General features: G+C 31.8%; 1 protein-coding gene across 7 annotated transcripts in view; it reads right to left on the minus strand.

The window, feature by feature from the left end:
- Positions 1 to 3,207: 3,207 nt before the first annotated feature.
- The window catches only part of LOC128155183 (mucin-5AC-like), a 148,572-nt gene continuing 131,825 nt past the window's right edge, over positions 3,208 to 19,954 (minus strand). For 4 of the 7 annotated variants that reach the window (XM_052816780.1, XM_052816782.1, XM_052816779.1 and 1 more), the window contains exons 16-19: positions 15,400 to 15,549; positions 11,006 to 11,401; positions 6,208 to 6,467; positions 3,208 to 5,345 (exon numbers count right to left, since the gene is read on the minus strand). In XM_052816780.1, the coding sequence (XP_052672740.1) occupies positions 5,175 to 5,345; positions 6,208 to 6,467; positions 11,006 to 11,401; positions 15,400 to 15,549 (977 nt within the window). In that variant the 3' untranslated portion in view covers positions 3,208 to 5,174. Of the gene's footprint in view, positions 5,346 to 6,207; positions 6,468 to 8,109; positions 8,701 to 8,942; positions 10,136 to 11,005; positions 11,402 to 15,399; positions 15,550 to 19,954 lie in introns of those variants that run through there. The other 3 variants (XM_052816784.1, XM_052816785.1, XM_052816783.1) reach the window with 3 other exon arrangements.

Raw genomic sequence — 19,954 nt, forward strand, 5'->3', positions numbered from 1 at the left:
TGCTTTCTTAAAGCATTGTAAATAATAAAAACAGCAAAATAGAATTTGACCGAAACCGTGACTTTGCCCCTTTAAAGTTGATCATTGTTCCAAGCATCTACCTTACATATAGAATTAAAAACCCAAGGGTCAGAATTTTAAGAGCTTCATTGGTCAAACAGAAAATGAAATTTGATGAATATTTTTCTATGGGCATAAAGGAGGCAAACTACATATGTATGTGTTTGGTTAGATTGTTGTTAGGTATGTGACTTCTAACAAATACCTGTAGAGCTCTAGTGTGCAGCAATTTTAACCTTTATCATTATAAATTAAAGGTTAAGTTTTTCTTTTATTTAGGATATTGTTTACCCTGGGCTGGAGCTTTCAAAGAACTGCGAACGCTAACGCCCGTTTCCCGCCTACATTTTACATCCAAATATTTCGGAATTTCTGTCAGATATTCAAAAACTAAGTTTTCTACTTAAAAGTATAATCAAACCCTAATCAATTTATATCAAAACAAAATTTGTAATAAAATTATTTATTTTTTAAACAAAAGTTTTGCTAACGCGGGGTCTTAAATTTTTTTTCATTGAAATCGGTCTCTATAGTGAGGAAAATTTGATTAAGCGGCCAATATGTGCATAAAAACTTAATAATAACATATTTTCGATAATTATTAAAGTCAAATTTCATTTTAATTCATATCTGTTAATTAGTTTTTGAAAATTTACAAAGCAAAATTCTCTTTTTGGAACGTATTTCGGTCTGTAGACATATGTTCCCACCCCGTGAAACAACAAACCCTTTGGTAAAAATATGCAAAATAACAATAATTAAAATCCCTCAAAAGGAATTTTTGTTTCACGGGGGGGGGGGGGGGGGAAGATGTTTTAAAAATCATTTCCGTTTTCCGTTATTTTCTATTATGAAAAAAGCTATTTAACCCAAATTACAAAGTTAACTCGCTTTGTTTGACCAAATCATTTATATTTAATGAAAATATACCTAAATGTTTACATTATCAAAAAAAATTAACTTTAATTAGACAACTTTCAAAAAATGACTTTTAGTTAGACAATGCTATCGTTCGCAGTCCTTTAGAGTCTTCTAAAATTCAATGTCATAGTTAGAATTTGCTAAAAGACGATACATATCTATAAAATTAATTAAAATTGACATAATATTTGATATTTTATCACACAATGGAAAAAAGTTTAAACTAATGTATATAGGCTTGTTGAAACACGGAGGAATTCCGGTTACATTTTTTCGGATTCTGTTTACCATTAACCAAATAAAAAACACGTTTGCCAGCACTATACTAATAGATATTAAATTTTCATTTTATTCAATAATATATTTGAGAATTCCTTTCCTTTGAGCAAGTGCCGCAGGTATGGGGAATGTCTTTTGTTATAATTATCGAGGTAAACACAAATACTCACTTTTTTAAGCGTTAAACATCAAAATTAAGTGAATTGTTAAAATGAGAGGTGGGGTCAGTCTCTACTTAAGTGTTAAAATTCGTAACTTTTTTGTGAAATGCTGTGTAATTAAAGCGTTTCCTTTTCATCATGTTTGGGGAAAATTTGAAAACTGTATTTTGTTTTGTTTCACAATTTCTTGTAAAGTATTGAAATCCTGCTTAATGTTACAAGCCATTCCTTCTCTTCTCCACAACATTTCTTTATTTTACATTTATATTCGATATAACTCAAAAATGTTCTTACATCGAACTGTTATTTATGTATTTGTAAATACATGTAGTTTCATTTTGAAAAATAAATTCAGTAGAATTGCCATGAAACAATTACCTAGATTTTTACGAATTTAATTGCAATAACTTTATCATCATCAATATCATTATTATTTAATTGGGATACATTTTATTGCCTGGAATTTAATATTTTGAAGAGTACCGGTCTAATGCTTATTTCATAATCCTTTAACATCCAATAAATCTTTCAGTGAGTCATGTTTTGGGAAACTTTTCATTTTCTTTATAAAATGCATTAAATGTATCAAACAATCATATACTGAATCGGGCTGTATCATACTCAAATGATCGTTAAAAATGTACTGAATTGTTTTACGGATCGCGTTAAGTTAATTCATGAAATTATATGTCATGACCTATTAATCTTATTTAGAAGTCTTTAACAGTTAGACAAAGACAGTCGCCTATTTAGTATATCAACTGTATGATTTTGTGATTGAAGACCCGTTTACACCCGACCGTATGACGACGAGAGAGATAAAAAGTCGCACCAAAACAGGTTCTTTCGGGTCCTGTTACTGCTCAAAGCGGTGCTTGATTATCAGACTCCACAGCGTCTCCGTGCTGTCTACAGGATATCGAACATCTCTGTCAATAGCATTGGCCTCCATCCGCAAACAGCTTCCTTGAGTCATAATGATTCTAAGAACCCGTATAGCTCTACAGAAAATGTAGAAGAAAAGTTAACCGGCTACATGTAGTAGACTGTTATAAACGATAAATTTTAATTAAGCGAATTTCGACTAGGCAAATATTGTATGTTTGATACCAAGCATTCCATAATGTGTTAATCAGTTACGTTCATGTATATATCACTCGATAGGAAAAAAAGCGTTCCCTATTTGATGAAAAATAAATTAGAAAATTGTGTTTGATTTGGAATGATAATAAATTTATGTGTTTTATTGTCTGTCGTATTTAATGGATGTAACTACAAAATATCTGTTACTTTCGTGTTAATCGTGTTAACATGCGAAGATGGCTGCTCATGGGAGTGATGATAAAACAAGTGAAAAGCTGTCAATATGACAGCAAACCGGGTTTTCGTTTATGTGTACTGTATCCATAATCCATGTCAACCCTGAATTGATAAACACCACCTACCATATTTATTCAGAGAAATGGAGTACCCATATGCAATATTTTGCCAAAAAATGACTAAGTTCAAAAGCTGGTATTTTTTCATTAATTATAAGAAACCAATATCCTAGCAATATGCACACCTCTGATATATGTTCAACTGATCTGCAAAAGAACAACTTCCTATCTTAAAAACTGTAGAAGGAGTTATACTTTTGGCAGCCTACCGTTAGCCCGCCCACCCGCAATTTTCACCATTTTAATAACTGCATTTTTCCTTTGGAAAACACGGTTAAAAAAACAACCGCTGACTGAGATACTTATTAGAATGATATCAGACAGAATTAATATAAGTAGTTGGTGTTATACCAGAAGTCTGTATTTTGTTTACTCTTTCTATATATGCAATCAAATTATTCAACATAGACATCAACACAAATACATTGCTTAAAAATCTGAAAAGAGGACTAATTAAATATCTCACAAAAAATTATGTTATTCTGAGAATATTACAATGTAATAATCTTCAAAGGGATACAGAAATATAATTGAATGATTTAAAATGTTGTGCTTATCTGTTATATACTAACGTGAGTTCCAATGAATGTAGTCAGACAGTTATTTTTTTTCCAAAGGATTAATAAAACCTTGTAATTTTCTAGGTAAAACAAATTATTCGATTTTCCCGATGTATTTTTATAATTTCCTTGACAAAAACACCACAAATTCAAATCATTTAGCAATACATGTAACTTGTAAATTAAAGTAATTATTTCTCATTTCACTCAGACATTAAATGAAAATATTTAACATTAATTTTACGTTCCTTTGTATTATGAAAAAAGATTTGAAAAAAAAAATTCCTTTTACTTGACCAGATAATGAATATATAACAAGATAAATGTACACTGTATATGTGAGCCAATGCTCACTAGTAATACCCCCGCTCTGATGTGAATATGCAAAATAAACCAAGTCGACATTTAACACGAATCCGACGTCCGATTGGTACCAAAATATATCCCACGATATAGCATGCCTCAACAAACAGTTCGTTAATATTTAAAGCATCTGCAATTTATAGTTGCTGAGAAATCTTTGACGAAAATTTGTTTGAAAATTTATGTTAAAATAAACAAAGTCATCATTTAACAGGAAGTTGACGTCCGATTGGTACCAAAATAAATCCTACGATATGGCATGTTAATACAAATAGTGTGTTAAAATTTCAGGCATCTGCAATGAATTGTTGCTGAGTAAAATGAGACAGAATTTTTTGTTACGGATAGACAAACAGACACACAAGGGTAAAACAGTATACCCCATTCTCCTTCGGAGAGGTGGTATATTAAAGTTTCATGGTTGTCTTTACAATAAAGTATAATAGAATATATAACTCTGAGTATATATTTTTTGTTTTGTTCCAAGTTATCAAGCGACTTCTGGAGAAAAAAATTCTTCTGCCGTATATATATATAAAAAAATTATCATTGTCCCCAATAAAGCTGTCTTTGTGTGAGGGTAATAGACGCCATTCAATGAATGTATCATACATGTATGGTTAGACTAAGTATAATTAACATGTAGCATTCAAGGAAGGCGCTAATCCTGAACTTTATAAAGCACCATGCCAAGAGAAAAAAAAAACTTGCATTAAAGGGGCATAGTCACGATTTTGGTCAAATTCAATTTTACTCTTTTATTATTTACAATGCTTAAGAAATGTATTTCTAATGATCATGTGGAATTTGAAAGTCAGGCGTAGAGTTTTGAGCTAGATGCAAGGCTCACGATTCTCTGTCATGTAAACAAGGCTCGTGCCCTGTTTTTGTTTACGTAGGTTCAATATACCAGTAAAAATCTTTTTCAATCTGATCTGTCTATCTTCTTTTACATTTTAAGCATAAATAAACAATTCCTAACGTTTAACACAATCATTTCAGGTCTAAAACTGGAATTTTTACTTCAACATTCAAAATGTAAACAAAAGCTTTGTTAACATAGCAAAGAATTGTAAGCTATGTAACTCGCTTAAAGCTCAACGGATGATACACAAATTTCAGTTGGCTGTTAAAAATGCCTTACTGAAGCATTGTAATCATTTAAATCGGACAAATAACTTTTTTTTACCAAAATCGTGACCATGCCCCTTTAAGAAAAAACTTTGTGCTAAATTAGTTTATTTGCTGCAAATAGATGAATGTGAATTTGGTCTAAAGGACACTTTTAATCGGGAAGATCAGCCAGTATGAAATAGAAGAAGATTGTGAAGATTATATTATCAGGTTAGAAGATTCACGTAGTAATTGCTAAATGTATCGTGGGGGCTGCCTTAGTCGTCGATCTGGTTGTAATACTCGCTGAACGCATTGTTCGTTGTCCCTTTAGCCTCTTTCAGACCCTGGTATGTGTGGTCTTCTCTAGAATGGTGTTCTCTGCTTACGTAATCGCCTTCACTTCCTACTCTGTTTTTTAAGCTCTGGATCTGGGATTCGGATAACATCTTGTGAGAAGAAAATATGAATATTACTTATATCATTCACTTTTTTCCCTCAAATTCACAGTATGATTTCCTAAGTTTTGTCTTTTACAAAAGGAAACGCTAGGTCTAGTTTGGCCTGAATGTGTAATAAATGCTTAAAACAATGACATTTGAAAATCATTGAAAATAAACAATTACTATTTTATTGGGTGTCATTTTTAATAAATGCTTCAATCAAACCCAACAAATAATCGAAAAATGAGCTAACAATCATGTGTGAACCATATATAATGATATTATATTATATTTCGGAAATCATTATTCATAAATATACCTTAAAAACTTAGGGAAAAAACCCACATTTATTTGAAGAAAGGATTCTTTTTAAAATCACATAGATGCCTTGTCAATTATTTTATGTCAATAAGAAAAAATCTTACAAATGTTCCAATTCCCAGAAAAAGAGAGGAGATAAATATTAAAATTGAGAATGTATTAAAAATGAAATTAAAACAACAATTATTTGCATAGTTCTAAGCTGTTTTAATGAAAGTTATCGTAAAAACTGTTTTTGAATACGATTGAAAAGAAATATTGTTGTGTTTTCATTGCATAGTCAGATACAGGGTAAATCAAAGAACATTTCTGCTTGTATTGATGATAGAGGTAAACGTCAAAGTTACTATTAATTCTTTAAATTCATTTTAAAAAAAAACCAACACAGATATTTACACTTTGCACAGGAATTTTTGTATGATTATATAATTATATAATATTATTTAAAAAAAATCTTTTTTACCATTTAAAATGTGGACACATGACAACTTGCTAAAAAAATCCCTTCAAATTGCTTCCTAAAAGTAATCCAATAAACAAAAGTTACCTTGTCTGCCGGAATCTGGTCATACTCTCCAACACTGGTGTCTGAAAGTACCTCATTTTGTTGGCCCATGAAGATGGGGTTTTGAAACTTATCTTCTCTGTTGGAAGATTGTTGGGATGTTTTCCTTTTTTTCAGGAAACGTGCAGTGACCACGACAACCGGTACCGGAATAATTAATCCCGCGGAAATCACTACGATTATGATTATAAGCATGTTCATTGGTTCAGTAGCGCCATCGATTTGCGATGGGCTCTGAGTACCTGTTAATGAAACCATTACATAGGACAGAATAGTCATTGGTAAAAAATATGTTCACCTAAAGCTTGTAATTTGTAAACTCCTCCAAAGTAACGTGTATGCTGTCATTCATTATGAGAATTCTCTAGTAATGGGGAAGCGTGTGGCATCCACGATGAACCTTAATTGTAATTCAGGTCATTTTATGGCGGGGACATAAAAATATTATCTTTCTATATCTTTAATAAATTTCATCTTTAGAAGATATGATTTTACTAATTGTATTTGAGGTAAATAGTTTGCAGAATTTTCTAAGATACATGTATGATTAATTTCTAGTATCTTTATTTATCAAAGTATGTGAATTTAAAAATAAAATAAACTTTATTTTCAGTGAGACTTTAATTCGTAAACTACCAGTGGTTAAGAGAATCACGACGACTTCATTACAAGGACAATAAAACTGCAATTTTATTTTTTAAACTTTTTAAACACAAAAACAACATCACTATATACATTGTATATGCTATAGCAATAAATATTGTATCATTTAAAAAAAATATGATTTTGACACTAGAATGAGTATTAAGATAAAAAAAGAATATAATAACAAACAAGTCCGGAAAATAAAATAAAACCCTACTAACATTAGGATTTTTAGCTATAGTCTGGTCTAAGATATTTATGCCGCACATTTGGTCGATATTTTTTTTTATATAAAATACAAACTCCTAGTAAAAAGTGCAAGTAAAATCGATGAAATTAAAAATTTCCAAAATATCTTCATTGACACATTATTTTTTTTCAGTCAAAGAATTCGCTATTTCTCACGAAGATTTATATTAATGGGGAACGCTTACATTTTTTCTCTGTTTGGAAGTAACTCCAAATACCTCTCACAATTTTTCAACGTCGTCATCCAGATACTTTATTCTCTTCTGCAGTGTAAAAATTTCCGTAGACATTTTATTTATCATAGTCGTGTATTGAAACCTGACAAGCTAGAGGAGGCGTTTCAAATGGGAAATCTTGCAATTTTTTTTTTCATATCGTTTGGACTCAAAGATATTTATAACTATATAGCATTTAAAGAAAATGTGCGGCATATATATCTAGGAACAGTCTTAAGTAAACTTTAATGTCAGTAAAATGTCTACGAAGTATACGTAATAATGATATTATTCTCCACAAAATAAAAGAGAATTGATCGCTCATGAGTCTTATATTAATATTAATATTTAACTATATAATACGCTTTCCATTTTTATTAATTTCATGACAAGAAAAGTTACGGAAAGCAATTGTTATTACATGCAATAGCATAGATATAACATTTTAGATAGTAAAGCAATGCGAGAGCTACTAGTATATAGGAAGCCTTAATCCTTAAAAATAGTTTGTTTATACAAAGCATGTCATAAAAGCATTGTAATACTGAAACGTACAGCACAATGCTAGCTATGTTAAAATAAAAACTTGAGTATTACATCCAATCTTATGATAAAGATATCATAATAAACAAATGAGAGGAAACACCTAAATCCCCAAAAACAAGTATTTTGAGACCAAAAAGCAGTACATTTAATAAATATAATACAAAAAATATTTTTCTGAAACTACGTATGTTTTTTTTTTTTTTTGTTTTGTTTTTTTTTTTTTGGGGGGGGGGGGGGGTGTTATGTTTATTTAGTATATATTTTACCATATCTATCAAAATGTTTGAAATTTTTTAAAATCAGGTCTCACAAATAATCAGAAAAACATATTGGTAAAGATTGTCTTTTGTATTAATAATTTTATGGAAAGGATTTTTGTAGGCGGAAAATTTGAGTTTATGGCAGAATGTTTTATATCATTGGCGATTAAATTGAGCATAAGTCCCACTGCTTGCGCTTTTTTCGCACACGTGTAAGCTCGGTCGCACTTTTTAGATGATTAGGCTCAATGCCATGGTTATCACAAGGTCATGGTTAGCAAACAACATTCACGAATGTGATGATCAGTTTCAAAGTGAAAGGTTATGACTTAACTAACCCTTCTGACGCAATATACGAATTGTTAATGAAGCAACTCTTGGAGGGACCAACGTTTGCATCACTGTAAACCTCAACAGCTTCTTTGATACGTTGACCATTAACTCGTTGCCCGTTTTTCCCTTTTATCCATTTAAAGAGAGCAACGTTAGCTGCCACTAGTACACAAGTTCCTAATACTGCACCAGTTATGGCCAAAGGTAGAGTATCGTCTGTAACAAAACTGTAACAGTTTATCTGTCTATTTATTAAGTTTATAAAAACATATATAACTACTGTAGTTAGTGAAAATATAAACAGCACTTTATGAAAATATATATTTAGAAAATATAATATTATAATGTGGGAGCATCATGAATTGTGTAAAAGTTAAGCAGATATATACAAGATACGTGGATGCTAAATACAAATTATGATCTAGGGTGCGATTGGTTCTTTTTTCCAAGCAGAATAATAAAATGCATGCACAAGACATGGTTTATTGAACTAAACAGGTACTTAGAAATACACGTATGCCAAAATCACATAACATAATTAATAATTATACATTTTCTGTGTTCATTAAAAGATTACAAATTATGTTGATTTAAAAAGATTTTAATTGAATCCTCAATATAAACGAGGTTAAAAAGCTAATGACTACACGGCCAGGGGGGCTTATGACTACAAGCTCAGGAGTTGGTTGCAGTTAAATAAAGTGACTAAGCCGAGGTCATTAGTTACTAATTAATAATCTTCAAAAACTTAAGTGTAAAATTTAAAAACGATGAAAAAATCTCACAAACAAAAGTGAGTGCGAAATAATATTTTTTTTAATAAAATTGGTTTAGCAGATACATGTACATGTACCACAGCGGAGCCATCTGCTTAAACACTGGTGTAATTCCCATTTTTTTTTAAATTAAAGGCGTTAAAAGTTCTTTAAAAATCCATGTATAACGTTTTTCAAGCCAACACACACTTATATCGATCAATATGACAATTTTCTATACATACATTATATACAATTTATTCTATTCTTTATAGTGGTACTAATCACATATTACATACATGTAGTTTCTCAATATTGTCAAATGATACATGCATACAAGTAAGATAAAACAATATCACCATGTGCTTACAAAGCCGTTCACTGAGATTCGGATTCATTTTAATAAGCATTAATATTTTACTACTGCAGACAGATATACTACATGTGACTATTTTAAATGAAATAAGTAAAACGTTACATACAATTAGACATGTCCATAATGCACTAATGTACACATCAGTTCATAATCATAATTCACCCCAGTATTGATAAAACAAGGGTTTATGAGTCATCTGGTAATGATATGTATTATAATATTTTGCATTATGTAAATTTGGATTATGTAATCGGTTGTCCCGTGAAGGTTTTTTCCTTTTTCTTATTAAGCAGAAAATCGCCATCACAATTAAAGGTACGACTCCGAGAAACACTAGTCCTGTTACTGCCACAACCTTTGCAGAGGTTGTTAAGGCATCGAAAAATCCTGTAGTGGTAGTTTCAGGGAAGGACGTGGTGGGTGGTAGCTCTGTTGATGATACTGTTACTTCCGTTTTCGTAACGGTTGTCATGGATGTCGATGATGTAGTTGTTGTCGATTCTTTTGTGGTTTCATTTGATTCTATTGTTTCTAGACAGCAATTAATAGCAAATAAACCTCTAACTGCATAATACGAAACACTATTCTAAATGCTAACAATATTTATCCCAATCATTGTTTTATTACTTTCCAAATTTAAAGTGATGACTACTAGGTACTATGGAATCATGTAAGTGTATAATTTTAAGTCGCTACATGGTACATATGTACGTTAGTTTAAAACTGTCTACAGGATGAAAACATAAAACTGATCATGAGTTAGTTATTAATAAGACATTTGTCTTAAATCTAAAACAGATAACGATGTTTACTAGGCGTTTGTTTTTATTACATAAATTTTGATTAATTTCTATTCCTTTTTTTTATTTCATGTAAATTTTCCTTAGCTTATAGAAACGAAATATATACTTATTAAGTATCTGTAAATGATTTTTTCTTATTCATATTTGCAGCAATTCCCTTCGAAACTACTTGTATTTTACATTCTGGGAATCCTTTATGCAAAGGTGTTAATAATTATAGTACAAAATTTTCTTATCTACGTGATATATCACGTAAAATGAACACATTCACCCTTGCTTTTACATGTAAGAAGTGTGTACTAAAAATAAAAATTAAATATTTAAAAATGTTTAACATTCCATTAACTATTTTGCAAACTTTGCCAAATAGGAGTCGTTGTTAATACTATTGAGTTATTCCCATGTTACATAAGAGGTTGTATTAAATGAAGATGCAAACAATACCGTTATAACTGTAAATGATATAAATATGGTTTTAAAAAGGAAAATATTAAAGTCGTATGTTTTTTTAAAGAGTATGTTGGGTATGTTCAATTCGCGAGAATATGTTTTTAAGGCAAAAATAACTATGTTGCAAAGCACACTTGAAAGACTCTACCTGTTGTAGGGTTCGTGTGAGGAGCTTCTGTTGATACGGCAGCTGTCGATTCTGCTGTTGAGGCAGTGATTGTCGACGAGACGGACTGTACTGTTGCTGGTACGGCAGTAGTTTGAGAGGTTGTTGATTTAACGGTTGTGTCTGCTGTTGTTCCTACAGTTGCTGATGCTGCAGTTGTTTTGGTTGTTTGAGCAGCAGTTGTTGATTCTAATATTGTTTCGGTTGTTTGAGCCGAAGTTGTTGATGCTGAGGTTGTTTCGGTTGTTTGAGCAGCAGTTGTTGATTCTAATATTGTTTCGGTTGTTTGAGCCGAAGTTGTTGATGCTGAGGTTGTTTCGGTTGTTTGAGCAGCAGTTGTCGATGCGGCTGTTGGTGGCTGCGTAGCCCCGAGGTCCACTGTGAATATTTATAACGTTATTAAAGACTTTAAAATTTGTTAAATTAAGCAAAGATCAACATGCATGTAGTGCAAATAACCGGGACCTTTATAACCCAGTTATCGCATCATCGAAGAAATAAAGAGAAAAACTTATTACTGAAAATGTTATGTGCTGTTTTGGTTTATCATAAGCAACGATATTGAAGGACTAAATATTTTATAAGCAAAACGGAAGGTCGAAGTAACAAAAGAAGATACATGTAGATATGTCTCATGTATATGTCATCGGACCTATTTGAATACTTTTTGTCGCTTCCATATCATGGTTTAAACTTCGTATAGTTCTCTGCGTAAATAGTTTTAGTGAAAAAACCATTTAAAACTGATTCTGGTTTTTGAAATGTTAAAATCGGATTAGTTTGATTTTAAATTTGAATTAAATTGTAAATTGTATACCGTAAGATTGCGTATTTAAGGGGAAGGAAACTAAAAACATGTTATAAAATAAATAAATTAATTTTAAACTGTATTTATTTTCAATTAAAACCACGGAACAATGAATAAATCAAGAAAAGCGATCGCTTGATTTAAATTTCCCGCCGCTATAGGAGCTGCCATTGAACTTTAACCTATCAAAATGACGTCACACCATCTTTTCCGGTTTGTTTCATGATATTTGCTCTAAACATGCTAAATGACAAGTTTTTAAATTTTTAAAACAATGGCGATTTGAGACTGTTCTTTCACATTCGACCTTTTTCTATTTGAAACCATCGTCAAACGGAGCATGTTTGTTGAAATCTCAAAGCGGAGAATAGTGTCGGTCTGTCGGAGAATAGTTGTGGAAATTGTCAACAGATGCCAAGTATCGTAGAAAATGTGTGCCGTCGTTATTTCAGCATGGTAATTCTGACTTTAGAGAACGTATTTTAAACATCCCAATTACAATTTATCATAACGTACTTATTTAGTAAGCGAAGAACTTGATTTGGAATAAAACTTTACTCGGTCATTTTCAACTTCAAATGATAGCAGATTAATTAAGAACTGACATTTATTTAATAAAAATGCACATATTTATGCATACGTGTATATATACTTTAGATTGACGTGTGGACGTAAACATTATCAATTTTGTTCAGTCGATTACTTTAGTAACAAAAAAGGCATAAAACAGCGTTTTATTCAAAGCACTGTGTACCGGAATAGATGGTGTGACGTCAAAATAATTATGTGTTTTGGTTTTAATACAAAACAGTTTTTATCCTGTCATCCTCCAATTAATACGATTTACCTAACTTCAAACGTCCATTAAAGCCTAATTAGGTAGTTTACATGTTTTTTCAATAGAGCATGGCCACATGGCATAATTTAAACCATTTTATCAATATAATAGAGCATCATCTGAGTCATATCGTTCTAAGGTTTGTGACAAGAAAGCCCATCATAATGACTTGTACAGACGTTTTCTAGATCTATTACTTTAATATTTTCAGCACCCATTGTCAATACATTGTTATATTACAGAGAAATGTATGTATCTTATTCATAAAAGAATTTTATTTTAACAGCCACCCCCTACTCCAAATAAAAAGCAAAAAGATTTTAAGCTGGTTTTTAGTGGTAGAATCAAGAAATAGACAGTAAGTTAAAATGAACTTGGTTCGTCACGTGATCAAATCCCATGCTGCTCGTGGGGCTCATCAGAAGATTTGATCACGTACCAACGAAGTTCATATCCCGATGAACTTTTAACATTGCTCTTTATTTCTTATATTCACATTTGAGAAAGGCAACTCGTTCCCAATTATTGACATAACCGTGTATTTATGCTTATTGTAATGCAACCGTCAAACGACAAGCGCGTGCAGTAATCATTGTGACGTCACTAAAAAGTTCACACAGCATTGAACATTTTAGCTTTTCTTTAAGTTCATATAAAGAAGACGATTTGCAAATGTAAATATGGTATTGTATGAAAAGAACATGAAGTTTAATGACAAAAAATAAAAATTGTATTGTACTTATCAAACTGGATTACAAAAGCCCATTAAGCTCATTTCCGTAGGTAAAAAAAATATTTTTTTCGCAAATAAACGCGAAACTTTTGCGAATAAACGCGTTACTTTTGCGAATAAACGCGTTATTTTCGCGAATAAACGCAAAACTTACGCGATATAACGCGACACTTTCGCGAATAAACGTGTTACTTTCGCGAATAAACGCGTTACTTTCCCGATAAACGCGTAACTTTCGTGATATATCTATCGCGAATCTTCTGCGATAAAACGCGAAACTTTTGCAAATAAACGCGAAACTTAAATATAAATATTGTCATTTCATACAAGAACCATAATGAAGAACAATGACTGAAATCAAACATATTAATTTGAAAAAACCCCCAAAATAATCTTATTATATAAAGATGTTAATGAAATAGATGAAACCTTATACAAATTGATTTAGATTTAAACGTAGGAAATCTTTTAAAACTTAGTACTGATTTTCAAAAGACATAATGCATCGCGCTTCTAGCATTGTAACTGGCGCTGTATTATAGAAAATGAGGCATCATCATATTTTAATTATAACAATTTTAATTCGAATTAAAAGTTTTATTAAGTATCATATGCATTGTAGAATTGAGAGGATGTCATTGTTCAAATTGTTATAATATATGTTATATCGCCACAATATAAATTAATGTCTAGTTTAACATCAGAAAGATTAGTCAAGCTGTGAATTGAAATTTTTAAGCTATTGTACAAATCTAGATGACGTAAATTCGTCCTCAAAATATATCACATGTGATTTGAAAATCAGTACTAAGATTTTAAAGGTTTCCGACGGTTGAATTTATATTGATTTTATAAGAAAAAGATAATCAATGAATGCCTGTTCGAACACAGAGTCGGCGAACAAATGAAAAATGATAAAATGATGCTGTAACTTATTATTTACTTTGAACATATAACATCTAAAATGATTAAAAGTTTTATCAGATTTATTGATATCTATATGTGAAAAATATAATTTTGTCTTCATAAGTCAAAGTTACAAAGATATTATAATAATAATGAAAAATAAAAACTTAAAATGTGTTTGTTTTCAATCGTTCTTCTTCATAAGGGTTCTTGAATGAAATGACAATATTTACATAATCGTTTCGCGTTAATTCGCGAATATTACGCGTTATATTGCGAAATTTACACAAAATTAACGCGTTATCTTGCGAAAGTTTTGCGTTTATTCGCGAAAGTTACGCGTTAATTCGCGAAAGTTACGCTTTTTTTCGCAAATGTTTCGCGTTAATACGCGAAAGTTTCGCGTTTACTCGCGAAAGTTACGCGTTTGTTCCCGAATTTTTATTTTGTTACCTACGAAAATGAGCTCAATTGGCTTTCGTACTGGATGCTACATTTACAGTATCAAAAAAAAGTTTTTAGATTTCTCTTTCATTTGTTTAACATATACCTAAGGATTCTAAGGTTTCAACTGAAATAGAATTCCTACCCTGACATCACGAGTCTTATTTAAATCAAACTCATTGTTATAAGAATTAGTTATTACTACCACAGGCACGTAGCATGGGGGGGGGCACTTTTTGGCGCAGCAAAGAATTTTCATAAATTTACATACAAAAAAAAATGAATTAACAGAGTTGCCCCCCTCCTCTCCCCCCCCCCCCCCCCCCCTTTTTTATGGGACCATGTGAAAAATTGATTTAAAAAGAATGAAATAAACAGTGGAATATTTTTTTGTTTGCTTGTCAAGATTTTTTGTATGAGTCTGGCCCCCCCCCCCCCCACTTTCAAAAACGATGCTACGTGCCTGTACCATCAATATTCGCTGCGCATTGTGACGGAGTGAAATATCGTGCAATAATATATGATGATAAATTGTATAATCGATGATTTATTTTACGAACAAAATCTGTTGCATGAACGCGTCGACGAGCTGAAAACAATTAGCCCTTGAAAAGTTTGATTGTAGAGCTGCGATACTCTCTCTGTACCTTGAACGATTGTAACCCTGAAGCCATATCCCTCATCACGATCATCACTGGTAAAGTTGAGATGTGTTTCACCCCCGCTGGTATAACGTTCATTCGGTAGAAAAAGGCTCATTTTGTAGTTGGTACAGATATCGACAGGATCCGTATCATCTGCAAATCAACCAAAACAAATTATATTAGATTGACGTATTCATTTATAATATCAAAATTCTTTACATAAATCTATAAACTTAAAGAAAAGGTTGAGAATGTTTAGGATATTACGTGAGAGTAAAAGACATGTTTTATCAGTCAATATAGCATTGAATCATATTTTTTTTAAAGAATCAGTCTCATAACTGTAGCGGTGTGTGCATACAAATTGAGTAACGCGCGTTAAATTTACGATAAAATTTACAATATTTCGTATGGGTTTATTTTATTATGTTTTTCGGAAACTTGATGCGGAAACTTCTGCAATCACTAAAACTTTGTCTCCAAAATAATTTTAAACGGCCATTTTTAAATATGTACCATAACAACTGGTCCCAATAACAACGTTTTAAGATTGTCTTGCATCTTAATTCACCACAGGGTATCAAAATACGAAATCTATATACGAAAAAAACGATGACTAATCGATGCCACTAAATTTTTATATTGACATAGAATTGATATTTAGGTTTTTGGAGAGATCAATCCACTAAAAAGCTTTGATGGTCCTTTATCAAAGATGTAAGAATTGAATTAAGCCACTGAATAGTTTAGGAAGGGTGGATGGTCAATAAATTTACCATCAAATCTATCTGAAATATTAAGATATGATTTGTTTAGCTTTAAACTATTATTGAATAAAGAAAAAAATCCATGTTTTCTACATTTTGCTTTATTCTTATATTTTTCTATCTTACTCTAAAAGAATCTATACAGTCTAAAAATGACAACGACCATCAAGCAATTTTAAAAAAGCAATATAAGGGCCATGATGACACACTTTAATTGTCTTTAGCTCTACGGGAAAATTTGGCTTGATACGTCGAAGAACATTAGTTTTTTTTTTACCAACCCCCCCCCCCCCCCACCTCCCGCTGATTATTATGTTCTTAGGTATTGTAATAGATACAGATAATATGATTATTAGAATTCCTAACCACAAAATACTGACTTTAGAAACAGCAATCTTAAAAATGTTACAATAAGAAAAAGTTACTCTTGGAAAGTTACAATCACTAGTAGGTTCTCTTAAGTTTTGCGCAAAAGCAGTTCCATCAGCTAGAGCATTCAATAGAAGATTTTGTGATGCTATGTGCGGAATTAAGCACTCCAGTCATTTCATTAGAGTTACGTCTGGGATGAGATCAGGTCTTTGTGTGTGGCTAAATTTTATACACAAGTACAACGGTAGCTTAAATTTCATGAATGCCAATTGGTTATCAAACGACCAACTACATCTTTACTGATAGCGCAGACAATCATCAGTTTGGTTGTGGTGTCTACTTCAATGGACAGTGGGCTTATTTTGAATGGCCCGCCTGCGGGAAAGACCTTGACATTATGTCAGATATAACTTTTTTGGAATTAGTGCCAATTGTTCTTGCAGTTGATTTTTTAAAGACTAAATTTTGTGACATTTTTTTATTTCACACCGACAACAAAGCTTCAGTTTCCATTTTAAACAAAAAATCGTCAGTCAGTTAGGGTTATGGAATTGGTTCGGCTTTTAGTTTTACATTCCATGATTCACAATATCTACTTTAAAGCTTGTCACATTGTTGGTTATAACAATGCTATTGCCGATTCTATTTCACGCAAACAGTGGACCAGATTTCGAGCTCATGCCCCAAAATCCAGGCCACACCCGATCCAGTTTCCAGAAGATTTTATAGAAATGATCTCGAAGCTGAAATAAAACGCTTAACGCTTAATTCAATAGCACCAAACACAAAAAATTCTTCCTCATCTAGTCTAAGAAGTTTTGAGCAATTCAGGCTGTTATACGAACTCAGTTTAATTTGCCCCCCCCCCCCGTTTCACACATTTGCAGTTGTATTAATCATCTATCGCTTAAAGGTTTAGCCCATGCTACTATTTCTTCTTATATATCCGGTATTGGTTTTAAATGCAAACTAGTACATGTAGGGGCCTCGGACAACTCTCAAATTTTTTCAAAAGGTCAAAACATTCAAAAGATTGCAGACTTCCGATTTCAAAAAAACATTCTCGAAAAACTTATAAATGTAACATCATTAGTATGCTCGTCAATGTTTTAAACTATCCTCTTTCATCATGGTTCCCTTTTAGTTGGTGAATTTACTGCTAATTCAAATGGCAAAAATCAAATCATTCGTATTGAACATTTTAAATTTAAAACAAATCACAAATCGGGAGAGCATTACATAGAGTTAAAAATTCATTTCTCTAAAACTGATCAGTCAGGAAAGGGAGTATTGATAACGTTGGAGCCAGCAAAAAACTCTATATGTCCTGTATTATGGTTGAAAAAATATCTGTCAATCAGACCAAATGTTAGTGGGCAGCTATTCATGCATTTGAACGGCAGTCCCCTTACAAGATTTCAATTCTGCTCAACATTAAATAAATCTCTAGAAATTGCCGGTCTTCCAAAATGTCGTTACAAATCTCATTTCTTTCGTATTGGGGCGGCTTCAGATAGTTTCTCTTACGGGTATTCAGAATCAGAAATTAAAAAAACAAGGTAGACGGAGTACCAATGCTTTTTAGAATTATATTAGACTTCAGTAAAGTATAGAATCATGTCTAATATTTTTATATAGGTATCGGAAAAGTTGTTTGGATCGTTGGTTCATCGATTATTAAATGGGCATTCTTCTACGCCAAAAACTCCATAGATGGTGTGAATTCAGGATTAGAAATACATAACTACAGTTTATTTTGGCAAGGTAAAGGAGGAATGAATAGGTTCGACATTATTCCAATAATAAAGCTTTTATTAAGGTATGAATCTCCTCCAGAAATCTTAGTTATTCACTGTGGTGCAAAATCCCACTACTACGTTTTCGTGCAATTATGCAATCTACAATTACAGAATTGAATCGAATTCTTCCCAGTACAACTATAGGGTGGTCAAATATGTTGCCAAGGATGTCATGGCGTTTCAGCTCCGACGTTAAATCTCAAAATCTTGCTGCCATTAGACTTAACAAATTTATGAATCGTTTAGTCTCGGTAAATGGTGGGTTCTTTATTAATTGCCCAGAAATTACGTGGCGTGCAAAAGAGATGTTTCGTAGTAATGGTGTTCATCTGTCCAACATTGGTAATTGTGTATTAGGCCTACTATTTATCTTACAAAGGGCTTTGCAGCAAATGTGTTTTCAGGAGAAAATATATTAACTAGTTTGACTTTGCTTGTGGCCACACCTACATAAGTATATATATATATATATATATATATATATATATATATATATATATATATATATATATATATATATATATATATATATATGTGTGTGTGTGTGTGTGTGTGTGTGTGTGTGTGTGTGTGTGTGTGTGTGTGTGTGTGTGTTAAGAGTCTCTCATTCCACCAAACTTTGTTGGCGGTGGTTGTCTTTTCAATAGACAACCATTTAGTGCTTTTTCGAGACGCATATTATCTAAGTTAGATAGCTTACAACTTCTGCTGAGCACTACTCACCCAGTACCAGTATGAAGATTGTCTTAGTTTATAAGTATTATATAAACTTCTATAAGAATAAGGTTATAAAGATAATGTTTGTAAGGTTATAAGGATAATGTTTATAAGGTTAGAAGGATAAGGTTAGAAGGATAAGGATTATAAGGGTCAATATGTTATAAGGATAAGGATTATAAGGGTAAATATGCTGTAACATTGTATACAAAAATACGTATGTGAATTTTATATATATTATATTATGTAGGTCGTGGCCATAATCGCCAAAATATATAGAATAAAACAATTAATGAACTTTACACTTGTCTTCATTGTCTATAATAATAAGATTTATTTAGAATATAAAATATATCAAATTATTATAGCAATATTATTTTTTGGCTTGACTCATGTTAAGCGCCATAATTTTTTGCGCATAATGGCATACCTTACATGACGTCGTTCTGTTTATATTTGATGTCATCACACTCCTAGCTGTTGAATTCGAGAGGTGGGTGCAATTTTATCCCACCCTCTCAACCCCATTTTTAATAGTAGTTATATGTATATCTTTATATGAAATGATTCATTATATTAAAAATGTTATTTAATGTTACAAAAACTATACTGGCGTGCAACCATTTCTCGCCGAGCACCATTTCTCGCCAGTACATTGTGACATCGTTTTATCAACACATTTATAATAGGAAAAATGATGTCACAATGTACTTGCGAGAAATGTTACTCGGCGAGAAATGGTCGCATGCCAATATCAGTTATGTCATTCGCTCATTTTCTGTCGTAGAATAAATGCTGTTTTCAGATAGCCAGGACAATGAAAGCCAACAGTTTAAGTGTGTGATCAGTGAGTGACTTTGTGCAGAGACTTGCAGTGATTTGTGAGTGGCATTTTGAAGAGAC

Source organism: Crassostrea angulata, chromosome 7 (assembly GCF_025612915.1).
Source record: "Crassostrea angulata isolate pt1a10 chromosome 7, ASM2561291v2, whole genome shotgun sequence".
NCBI lineage: Eukaryota > Metazoa > Mollusca > Bivalvia > Ostreida > Ostreidae > Magallana > Magallana angulata.